Source organism: Triticum dicoccoides, chromosome 1B (genome assembly GCF_002162155.2).
Source record: "Triticum dicoccoides isolate Atlit2015 ecotype Zavitan chromosome 1B, WEW_v2.0, whole genome shotgun sequence".
Classification (NCBI taxonomy): Eukaryota; Viridiplantae; Streptophyta; class Magnoliopsida; order Poales; family Poaceae; genus Triticum; species Triticum dicoccoides.
The window spans coordinates 609512962-609523924 of NC_041381.1; the positions used below are offsets into that span (position 1 = coordinate 609512962).

At 47.5% G+C, this 10963-nt stretch overlaps 1 protein-coding gene and 1 long non-coding RNA gene across 10 annotated transcripts; one reads left to right on the top strand and one right to left on the bottom strand.

Moving 5' to 3' along the window:
- Positions 1-677: 677 nt before the first annotated feature.
- LOC119349081 lies at positions 678-4276 on the bottom strand. Of its 9 annotated transcripts, none has more exons than XR_005169241.1 (6): positions 3516-4274; positions 3098-3427; positions 2928-2986; positions 2179-2615; positions 1294-2066; positions 678-1198 (listed from the first exon to the last, which is right to left on the bottom strand). It is a non-coding gene; the product is annotated as an uncharacterized LOC119349081 (long non-coding RNA). The 9 variants fall into 9 exon arrangements; XR_005169234.1 differs by having other exon boundaries at positions 678-1043; positions 1126-1198; positions 3098-4274; XR_005169238.1 differs by having other exon boundaries at positions 3098-3840; positions 3937-4273.
- Positions 4277-6317: 2041 nt separating this feature from the next.
- LOC119349083 (senescence-induced receptor-like serine/threonine-protein kinase) lies at positions 6318-10570 on the top strand. Its single transcript, XM_037617088.1, has 12 exons — positions 6318-6475; positions 6554-7624; positions 7717-7855; positions 7928-7999; positions 8085-8156; positions 8289-8369; positions 8666-8826; positions 8932-9200; positions 9278-9404; positions 9590-9658; positions 9805-9997; positions 10124-10570. Exons 1-12 carry the CDS (start codon positions 6367-6369, stop codon positions 10452-10454), a joined length of 2694 nt encoding a protein of 897 aa, XP_037472985.1. The 5' UTR covers positions 6318-6366; the 3' UTR covers positions 10455-10570.
- The last annotated feature ends 393 nt before the right edge of the window (positions 10571-10963 follow it).

The window sequence follows — 10963 nt, forward strand, 5'->3', positions numbered from 1 at the left end:
TATACTAGCAAAAATGTCCGTGCGTTGCAACGGGAGAAATAATTCTCACATGCCCCTAGTGATCCATCCATGTTGCCACTTCTCTTCGCCACCATCACTGATGGTGCTAGGCAACCCAGGGCGCATGCACAGAGGCTAGAGAGGCTTGCCCCTGGCCTGACACTACGGCAGGCGCCTTAGTCCCGTGCCTAGCAATGCCGAGGCGATGCCTTCTGGGGAAGGAGCGGATTGATCCGGAAGAAGGGAGAGGGGGGCTGGGCGGCATGTTTTTTAACGCGTAAATAAAGAAATAACAAAAAGTGAAAAAGAACAAATATATACTATATATATCATTTTTCTACTATACCAAAACTAATGTTCAAGCAACTTATCTGTATCAATGGTACTACTATTGTTAGAACTTAAAAGTTTAAAACATGTATTTACAGTATAAAAGTTTCAACACTCACCTCGTTTACTGGGGAGCAATTGCTGACACGTTGTATTCTGGTTGCAAATTGATTACTGGAAAGTACCTAGAAGTCTAAAGAGGAGCAAGGCGTGGAAAGTATCCCTGAATGTCATCATATATAAGATTATAGCATTAATTAAGGACCATCTTAACATACAAGGAGTGAGTGTTGATCCGACTTGATTTGAGGGAGCCACGGCCCAAAACTTACATGAAGTCCCAAAAATGAAAAACAATGTGTCCCTGAAACATCACAGAAAACCAGCGACACAGCATCCATACAATAAAAGTTCGCCTCGATCTTTCAGGTAACAAGCTAGCTAGGTGATGGTAATAATTAATTCATACACACACGCATTATATATCTAGATCTCCTAATACAGTTTGCTACATAGTTGCAAATAATTCAGTACATAGCAAGATAGGTACTCCGTACAAGCCTGCTGGAGAGTACCTAAAACTGGAAGAATAAAAGGAGCAAGGATGTCCGCACATGTTCCCTAAGCAGCGCCTCCACCTTACGGCCAGCAAAGAATAATTCCTGGTCTTCTCGGTCTTTCACTTGCCGTCTCCTTCTTCCTCAAGCTCACACCTGCATCCATTTTATCTATCAATTTTTAAAGAATGGAATGCCCGCTTTATACATCAATTTACAGACAATGGAAAGATGCTACCCGCAAGAACTCTTCCCCAACATAGCCATAAGTTATGGTCCCTATCTTTCTACAGGAGAAATCTGTTGGATATCTGTTCACAAAGCAAGTATAGAACCTCAGTTACCTGCAAAATAAGACCCCCTCCAGTAGGAAGTGAAACTGTGAAAGCAAAGACAATACTCTTACTTGTTCTTTAAAAATGACAGTATTTCAAGTGCTGCACCAGCTTCAAATTGATTAGAGAGTGATTGTGCAGCAGCACTTGTTCCAGCATGCTCACGACCATCGGCAATATCAAAGAACATGTATGGACCAAGACAACGGTGATCATGGAAAGGATCTGATTTCTCAGCCTTCTGAGCACCATCCAGCAGTTTGTTTTCATAGAAATGCAACGACGGGAATCTGCTAATGTAAGGATGCATTCGATCGTGCAGACAATACAAAATAATTGAGAAATTAGCATACGGCCTGCAGTTGATAGCTCTTCTCAGTTCTCACATACAAATTTAGTAATCCATTAAGAATGGCATACTCAAACAACACACGGGGACTATGTATGCGCAGCTTGTTACTTGTAATCATGTTAATGAGGTTGCTATTGTTTTCACATAAAATTGCATAAGGTTGATCATCATTGGAATCAGAGCATTTTTAGGACATAAATGTAAAAAAGATATGGCACACCGAAAACTAAAATCCAAGAATGACAACATGGTTTGACATGCGCTTTAATAAGTAACATTACTAAGTAAGAGATAGCAGGTAGCTGCTTCGGATCACCAACCTTCAAAAGAGACATTACTAAGTAAGAGATAGCACTGTAATGTTGCTTCAAGGTGTAGCTAAAAACTATTCTTTAATCAGAAATGTTTTAAAAGAGAGCATGTTACCATTATGCACTTAGTTCCTTTTGACTTGAGTAGCTGAAGTGGAATCAAAGTTGCATGCTCAAGAGCCTAAATATGAGTAAACCAAAAGAAGCTTAGTGTTTAGCATATAATAAATATTAAATATAAAGCTAGCTTGATTTGAAAGAGGACAGTTTGTATTGAGAGTCTGAGACCCCACCTGTGCAGCTTAAATCGATAACAAAAACATCAAACAAAGTTTGCTCAGAGAAATTCCCATATTCCTTAGTTGAAGCAATTTCCGAGCAAACTCCGTAAATATCACCTCCACACCCACTGAGTGTTGTTACAACAATCTCTGCTTCTCCAAGAATGACTTCCTTACCTTGTGCTTAAGAGACTTGTTTTTATCAGCTATGTTCTTTTCACATGCATGAGCAGTGGCAAGTTCTGAAGAAACTGCCCTTTTCTGTGTATATAAAATATTGAGCTTTGCACCAATTGCTTCATCAGTAACTTCGTCCGTCTCATCTTCAACGGGCACAGAAGTTCCAGTTTCTGTCTTATCACAGCTTGAGGTCACGCACCATAGTCATCTTGCTTGGTTCGTTACTGTTATCTGCTTCCCCATGTAAAAAGGGATGCATCCTTGTAAAACTGATAAAAATGGATGTGAGAATTGGTAAGCAACGATCACAGTTCAGATTTGAAAATTAAGAACAAGGAAATGTAAGAAAAATGTCAATTTTGAGAGCTCCATAACAACAAAATGATGGGAATTCACACACTCATCATGAGCTTTTATAGTGCTTTAAAGCATTAAAAATATAAATTCATTAAAGAAAAACAGTCTTGATTTCAATTTGTTAAGAGAGAAAAGGTTCTGTTACAATTATAAAAAGAGAAGGAAACAAATATAATGTACACTGTAATAGAGAATGCTGCTGAACCACAAAACAGAAGGCTCACTCGTTTCCTGATATAATTTCCTCAATCCCGGCCACCTGGAACCTGTTAGCAGCCGACCTCTGCATATATGAGATTGCAAACTTGTCACTCACTATAGAAGTAACAACACAAGAAACAGCTGTATGAATGAAGCATTGCTAGCAGGACTTGCTTGATATGTTCATACAGACCTTCTTTAGGAGCACATTCAGCCATCCAACGTCGTTAAATCATTGTTAACTCTCTTTTGAACTGCAAAGCATTTCATTTATCCTTCCTTGGTCCTATCATTCATGAATCAAACTTACACAACTCTGCAATAATTATATGGCAATGATACTGCCCTAAGTGATTGTCCAGCGATCAGTTGCAGCTAGACAAGCGAGAAGCAGCGTCCACATGTATGCCTGCTTCATCTTGGATTACATCAGCAGCTACAAACCACCCAATTGATACACGACAAAGCAGAAAACAGAGGAAGCAGAGCATCTACAACAAGCAAATACAGAGCGCCAAAGCACCTACAGTAAAGCAAACACGCATCATTCCTGAACGCGAGCATAGGCCAGCCGACGGCAACAACGTATGTGCGCCATCCCCTGGTCGTACCACTTCGCTATCATTGTGACTGTCGTTGCCGACCACAGATGGGGGAGGGAGACCGAGAGGACTCGAATCTGGGTGTGGAGGCATAGTGGGGAGGCTGCGTGGGCGGGAGATGACGCATCGCCAGCGCTAGCATCAACCGCTCTCCTGGATTTTCTCTCGACAATCAACAATCAACAATGAAGTCAGCAACCAATATGAATCAAGTCCCTAATGGAGAATTCAGCAGCACATATAACAACTAACAGGAATTACTCAACAATCAAGAACCATCAATCGAATTCAGCAGCACATGTAGATGCCTGACCCACATCCCTCCTGCTTCCAACTCCATTGCGAGTGGTCAATCATGAAAAAAAGAGAAAATTTTGCATCAATGGAACAGAGTGGAAGGGAAGGAGTGCGCGGGAGGGGGGGCTCGCACCACCGTGGTCGTGGGATCCGCGGATTCCGCCTCCATGGTCGCTGCGAGGAGGTCGAGCTGGAACCCCACGGGTTTGGTCTGGATCTAGCCGCTGCGGGAGCGCCATGGCTTCCCTTCTCAATCTAGGTGGAAGAGAAGGGAAGGAGGAGGAGGCAAGGGGAGGTCGCCGGTGCGGAGATGATGGAGGCCGGAGGCGGACGGGGAGAGCGCGTGCCGGCAAGGGGCGGCGGATGACGCGGGCTGGCGGCGAGGTGGCGGCGTCGCCAGATGCAGCCGGGGTCGAGGGGTGGAACAAAGGAGTGCGGACTGAATTTCAAACAAAAAATAGGGTTTTTTCACAAAAACACGAAGCGTTTTCCAGATTCACTTAAGAAGGGACTGCGGGTTTAATTTCCAAAAACTGCAGGGACTTTTTTGCAAAACAACCACGACGAACGACCAGAAGCAATGTCTGGTTTATTAGTAGGTAATAAAGATATATATATACACGAGAAAATCTATTTATATATATGCATAACGTGTACAATTTGTAGTATCGTGAAATACCAGCAAACAAAAAAATGAATGGAAAATAAAGCCAACCCCCCCCCAAATATTTAGTACCGGTTGGTGTTACCAACCGGTACTAATATCCTACGCGCACATAGGCCTGGCTCGTGCCACGTGGTGTCACTTTAGCGCCTGCTCGTGACGAACCGGTACAAAAGGGGAAGGGAACCTTTAGTCCCCACTCTTTAGTGCCGGTTGGCAAACCGGCACTAAAGGCCGTTACGAACCGGCACTAAAGGCTGCTTCTGCACTATTGCACGTGGGAGGGAACAACCTCCGCCGTCATAGACGGTAGCCGTCCGGACGCGACGACAAGAGCAAACCAAGCCATTGGACCGGAGGGCGGCAACAATGTCGCCACCTGGAGGACGTCCTCCACCGCCAACTGCGGGTGCCGACCGGACACGGCAGCAGCAGGGACACATACACCAGGCCAAACAGGCATGGCCGAGCCCCAGGGGCTCGTAAAGTCCCCGCCGCCATGCTGCTGCACGTAGGCCGCCGCCTCCCCGGTACCCTCTTGAACGGCCCATAAGCTCGACCGGACACAAACAGGCCCGTGAAGCTTCATCGTCATGCTGCAGCAGTTTGGTATCGCCATTGTCATCTCTGCCGCGAGCCGCTCACCAGGCCGACCGGAGGCAACGAGGCAGACCAGACTTGACCCAGATCAGGCCCAAAGGGCCTAGATCTGGGCCTGCGGGGCCAGAGCTCCACCACCACCGCCCAACCACCAACGGCAGCGCCACCACCACCTTGGCCACCAGCGCAGCACCAGGAAGACCCGCCGCCGCGCCGGACCGTCGCCGCCGAGGAGCACCACCTGGGCTAGGGCTGCCCCCGCAACCAAGAACCAGGAGGGGAAAGGCCAGCGGTCCGCCGCCACCGGGGCCGCCCGGCCAAGGGCCGGTACAGCATATCGGCGACGGCGGAAGGAAATAGGGAAGGGGGACTAGGGGTTTGTATAATTTCTAGACAGTCTGATTCAAAACTGATTGTAGAGCAGCCTAATTGGTCTACCATTTCCATCCCCTTCTTCATTGCGAAGAGCTCTGCAGTTGGGGCGTCCAGGACATGGTTTAAAAAGGAGGTTGCCCCCATCGCCCAGGTGGTTACGATTAGAGTTGCCACGGTCTCTACTCTCTACCACAATTGTCGAACCTGGCCTTGTCGCGTTTGCTGAGCTGGTCTATGTGAATGCTTTAGTCCCACCCCGCTGTGATAAGGAGATGTGCATCAAAGATACAAACTGGACTCTCCCTTTGTTGTCTAAAATATTAAAACCATGTGAATATACGCGGCTTTGGGGCGTCGACGATAAACCTGTTTTCCTTTTCTCATACAAGGTGTACATCTTATACATGGCAAAGCATGCAGTTTTATCTTGGCCCGTTTCATGCGCATCAAATAATGAGAGAACAAGGAGAGTTCGCAGCGCTAGCTTGTGATCCTTGGAATGCTGGCAATGGCCACTTGTAATTTTCTCTTTGCTGGTTAGTGCAATGTCGTGGTAAGTTCATGTATGGAAGCCAGCGGGGCCATTGACGAACTCTGGGTCAATCTAGTGCATGCATGGTACAGGCCCAGGCTCAGTCCATACAATACAAGCAAGCAAGCATGCATGCATTTGCACCGGCCGTTGACACCGCGGCGCCGTCGATCGGGAGCAGGTGCATGTGCAACATGTAACACTGGCTAATCATACGTACGTACTGTAGTTTACCGAGTCAAAGAATTAAGATTCGTCTCCGTTTCGCCTCAGTGGGATACCCCTATGCTATACATGCCATGCGATGCGAGTACTTAATTTGGTGCAACGTACGAGTATTTTCATCCCAGTTGCTTAGCGGCGGCATGTGCTAGCTTACCTATCACATCACAATGGAGCGATCAACGCGGGGAGCAATGGCGGCCCGGTCGTGGCTGCTCCTGCTCCTCGGCCTCGCCGGCGTGCTCCATGTTCACGGCCAGCGCGCGCCCGACAGCACCGGTGAGCTTACGCCTCTGAATTACACTGTTTCGTCATGTCTCAGTGCATTATAATTGACCTATGCACGAGTACGCGCAGGTTTCGTCAGCATCGACTGCGGCCTGCCGGAGCAGGCCGGCGGCTACGTGGACGCCGCCACCAAGCTGCCGTACGTCCCGGACGGCGCCTACACCGACGCCGGCGCCAACCACAACATCTCCCCAGAGTACATCAAGCCAGCCTCGTCGAAACGCTATCTCAACGTCCGCAGCTTCCCCGGCGTGGCCCGGAGCTGCTACACGCTCCCGTCCACCGTCGCCCGGGGGTCCAAGTACCTGCTCCGTGCGACCTTCATGTACGGCAACTATGACGGGCTGAGCCGGCTCCCCGTCTTCGACCTCCATCTCGGCGTCAACTTCTGGCGGACCATGAACATCACCACGGCCGACAAGCCGCAGCTAGCCGAGATCATCGCCGTCGTCCCCGACGAGTCCGTGCAGGTGTGCCTCGTGGACACCGGCTCCGGGACGCCCTTCATCTCCGCGCTCGACCTGAGGCCCGTCAGGGACACGCTGTACCCGCAGGCGAACGCGACGCAGGCGCTGGTCCTCGTCGACCGGACCAACTTCGGCCTCAGCGGCGCCGCGCTGGTCAGGTACCCGGAGGACCCGTACGACCGCGTGTGGATCGCGTGGAGCGAGATCGACTCAAATGAATGGACGGAGATCTCGACGCCGGAGAAGGTGAAGGAGCTGTCCGACCCCCGCTTCAACGCGCCGTCCGCCGTGATGCAGACCGCCATCACGCCGCGCAACGGCTCCCGGTCGGCGTCGTCCAGGACCATCGAGCTGTCGTGGGACGCGGCGCCCAACCATGCGTACCCGGACCCCGGGGTCATCGGCATCGTCTACTTCGCGGAGCTGGAGGCCGTGGCCGCCGCGCGCCAGTTCGAGATGGCCATCAACGGCAAGCTGTGGAGCAAGGCCCCCTTCACGCCGCAGCACCTCGTCTGCGACGCCTTCTTCAACAGCGAGGCCCACCGGGGGTTCGGCGGCCACTACAACATCACCCTCAACGCCACGGCCAACTCCACGCTGCTGCCCACCATCAACGCCGCCGAGTTCTTCTCCGTCGTCTCCACGGCCAACGTCGCAACAGACGCCAAGGACGGTAAATGGAATTTTCAGTAATAGTATCGATGGGTTGGCACATTATGATACTATATGACTGATCTCTGTCTTGTGCTACTGAATTTTTGACAGTTGCGGCCATGGCTGCGATCAAGGCAAAGTATGATGTGAAGAAGAACTGGGCGGGTGACCCCTGCGCTCCCAAGACTCTGGTGTGGGAAGGGCTGAACTGCAGCTATGCCATTTCTATGCCTCCAAGAATCACAAGATTGTAAGTTTGACCTCAATTTTCTAGCACGCCTGAGAAAAATCTGTCTGAACATTTGTGTGTGTGTTTCTGCAGAAATATGTCATTTGGCGGTTTGAACGGCGGCATACCATCCCATTTCACCAACCTCAAAGCAATCAAGTATTTGTAAGTAGTAGGAAGTTTTACGCCCATTTTGACAATAAACTTAGTGAGTTAAGCTAATGCGCCGTATGCATGTTTGTATATTCAGGGACTTGTCATACAACAACTTTACAGGACCAATTCCTAATGCTCTTTCAGAACTACCCTTCCTCGTGGTGCTGTAAGGAATCTTGAACTCCACGATTATGTTGACTTTGATATCCAATAGTTTTGTTGCATGATTTCATCTTTGATCTGAATATTCTTCTTCAACATGAACTTATTACTAATGAAATGCTATTTGGTCCCTTAGGGACTTGACTGGCAACCAGCTTAATGGATCCATCCCCTCCGGGCTTATGAAGAGAATGCAAGATGGCTCCCTAACTCTAAGGTTAACTAACCCATATCTCCATTAGTTCCCGTGTTACTGCTTTCATACTTTTTCAAGGAAAAGGATGGGTTTCTTAACTCAAAATTAAGCATCAAGTGAATACAAATATAATGTGTATAGTTAGGATGCATACAACCAACAAACACGTACACGTTAAATACTCCGGCAAATAGTAAAGTCATACAAGACCAAAGCTATGCCTTAGCATGGAAAAAGGGAAAAAAACGAAGCAATAAAAAACAACTGCTTTCACACTTGCCTGGCCAAAATCACTTAACGTTTCTTCCTTTTGCTAGAAACGGCAAAAATCCAAACCTTTGCAGCAACGGTACCTCTTGTGAGCCCACCAAAAAGAAGAGCAAATCCATGCTTGCCGTGTACATTGCCGTTCCAATACTTGCAGTTGTGGTGATAGGAGGATTGGCAGTGCTACTTCTCATAATGAGAAAAAAGCAAGGTGAGACAAGGGGTCAAAAACAAACATCAACTGCAACTGCAAGCAGCACTGGACTGGATAATATTTACAGTTTCTTGTCACTGTCTCAATGATCACCTAATGAAGGATCAAGAAAGGGCAGTGTGAAGCCACAGAACGAGGCCGGTGGCGTGCATTCGCAGTCGCGGAACGGCGACACGCACAGCCTGCTGCAGCTGGACAACCGTCGGTTCACGTACAAGGACCTACAGATCATGACGAACAACTTCAAGACGGTGCTCGGCCGGGGAGGTTTTGGCTCCGTATACGACGGCTTCCTGGCGGATGGCACGCAGGTGGCGGTCAAGCTGCGGTCTGAGTCCTCCAGTCAAGGCGTCAGAGAGTTCCTCATAGAGGTAAGTGCCATTAGTCACGGGTTCGAGGGAAGTTTTGTAGGGACTTGTGCGTAAGCTTTTCTTCTATTCTGGCTCAGGCTCATACCTTGACAAAGATTCACCATAAAAATCTTGTGTCCATGGTTGGTTACTGCAAGGATGGGGAGCACATGGCGCTTGTCTACGAGCATATGTCTGAAGGAAACCTCGAGGACAAACTCAGAGGTGTGTACTGTCTGATTATGCGCATTTAGTGGGGTTTTTATCTTAAATAAAACTCTAGCGGAAAGCTTTACAGTATGAATATGAACCTAAACTAAAGTCCATGAGGAATAATTGATTCCAATATCCAGTCTCTCAGCCAAGTAATCCCATCATCATACTAATAAGTGCTCTTCTATCTTTTGTAGGGAAAGATAGTGATAGTAGATCTTTAACTTGGAGGCAGAGGCTTCGTATTGCAATGGAGTCTGCGCAAGGTATTCTTCCGATGTGAAGCTTGGTCTTTAATTTTTTTGTTGTTGCTAATTTCCATCTATTTGTTTTGTTAGAAGCCAAATTTTACATGATCGCGACTTGGTAGTGTGATTGTTGTTGACATCATATTGGTGCGATGTGCCTACAGGGCTAGAATATCTACACGTTGCATGCAGCCCAGCCTTTGTGCATCGGGATGTGAAGACATCAAACATCCTATTGAATGTGAATCTCGAGGCCAAGGTCGCTGACTTTGGCTTGCTCAAGGCTTTCAATCAGGATGGTGACACACATGTATCTACAGCCAGATTGGTTGGCACACATGGCTACCTTGCCCCTGAGTAAAAGACATCATACCATCTTCTAGTTGCTTTTGCTTACATTTTTTAGTGTATTAATTAACCAATCTCATGTGATCAACCATAGTGAAAGCATATCTAATATACCATGTATCGGCTTGTGTGAAGGTACGCGGCAGCCCTGCAGCTCACCGAGAAAAGTGACGTATACAGCTTTGGTGTCATGTTGTTGGAAGTTATAACGGGGAGATCACCCATCCTACAATGCCCAGAACCAACTAATATCATCCAATGGGTTCGACAACACCTTGCACGGGGCAACATTGAAGACGTGGCAGACATTCGCATACGAGGTGACTATGATATCAATAGTGTGTGGAAAGTCGCGGACGTCGCGCTCAAATGCACTGCACAAGCTCCTACTCAGCGACCCACGATGACCGAGGTGGTAGCGCAACTACAAGAGTGTCTCAAGCTAGAGGAACAACACATGATTTAAGGTGGAGGCGTGGATCCCATTGTTGTGAGGGTGATGCCGCATGATGCAGACTTTGTCATTCAACTTGTCTATATATCCTCTCTATATATGGAATATTCTATTTTCAGGATTTTAAAGGATATTTCTTGACATTAGAGTGCGAATATATACAAATAAATGTTGCTGCACTTTTCAGGTAACACAACTCGAAATTTTCTTATCGCTAAAGAGATTTTCACCGAGGTCCCAATCCTATTGCGAGAACACCAACATGTTCTTCCACACTAAGAAACCAGCAGTGAAAATATTACTCTCGATCACTAACCACGCCATATTCGCTAGGGTATTTAGGTCACAAGTCAGTTAAACATGTTTGAGCACTCACGAAATACTGTTTGAGCTAATGACAGCTCCAATACATAAACATGTTCAGTGGAAAATGTCGAATGTGAAATCAGCAAACCTTTAGTGTCAAACAAAGAACTACGGGATCAATTTAGAAAATCCTTAGTTTGAGATAGTAATACATG

What these genes read in the sequence shown, in the direction of transcription:
- LOC119349083 (XM_037617088.1), top strand. Translation starts at nt 6,367, where the DNA reads ATGGAGCGATCAACGCGGGGAGCAATGGCGGCCCGGTCGTGGCTGCTC. An exon ending in CATAATGAGAAAAAAGCAAG is followed by an intron (nt 8,827 to 8,931) that starts GTGAGACAAGGG and finishes CACCTAATGAAG; the next exon opens with GATCAAGAAAGGGCAGTGTG. An exon ending in CATGGCTACCTTGCCCCTGA is followed by an intron (nt 9,998 to 10,123) that starts GTAAAAGACATC and finishes GCTTGTGTGAAG; the next exon opens with GTACGCGGCAGCCCTGCAGC.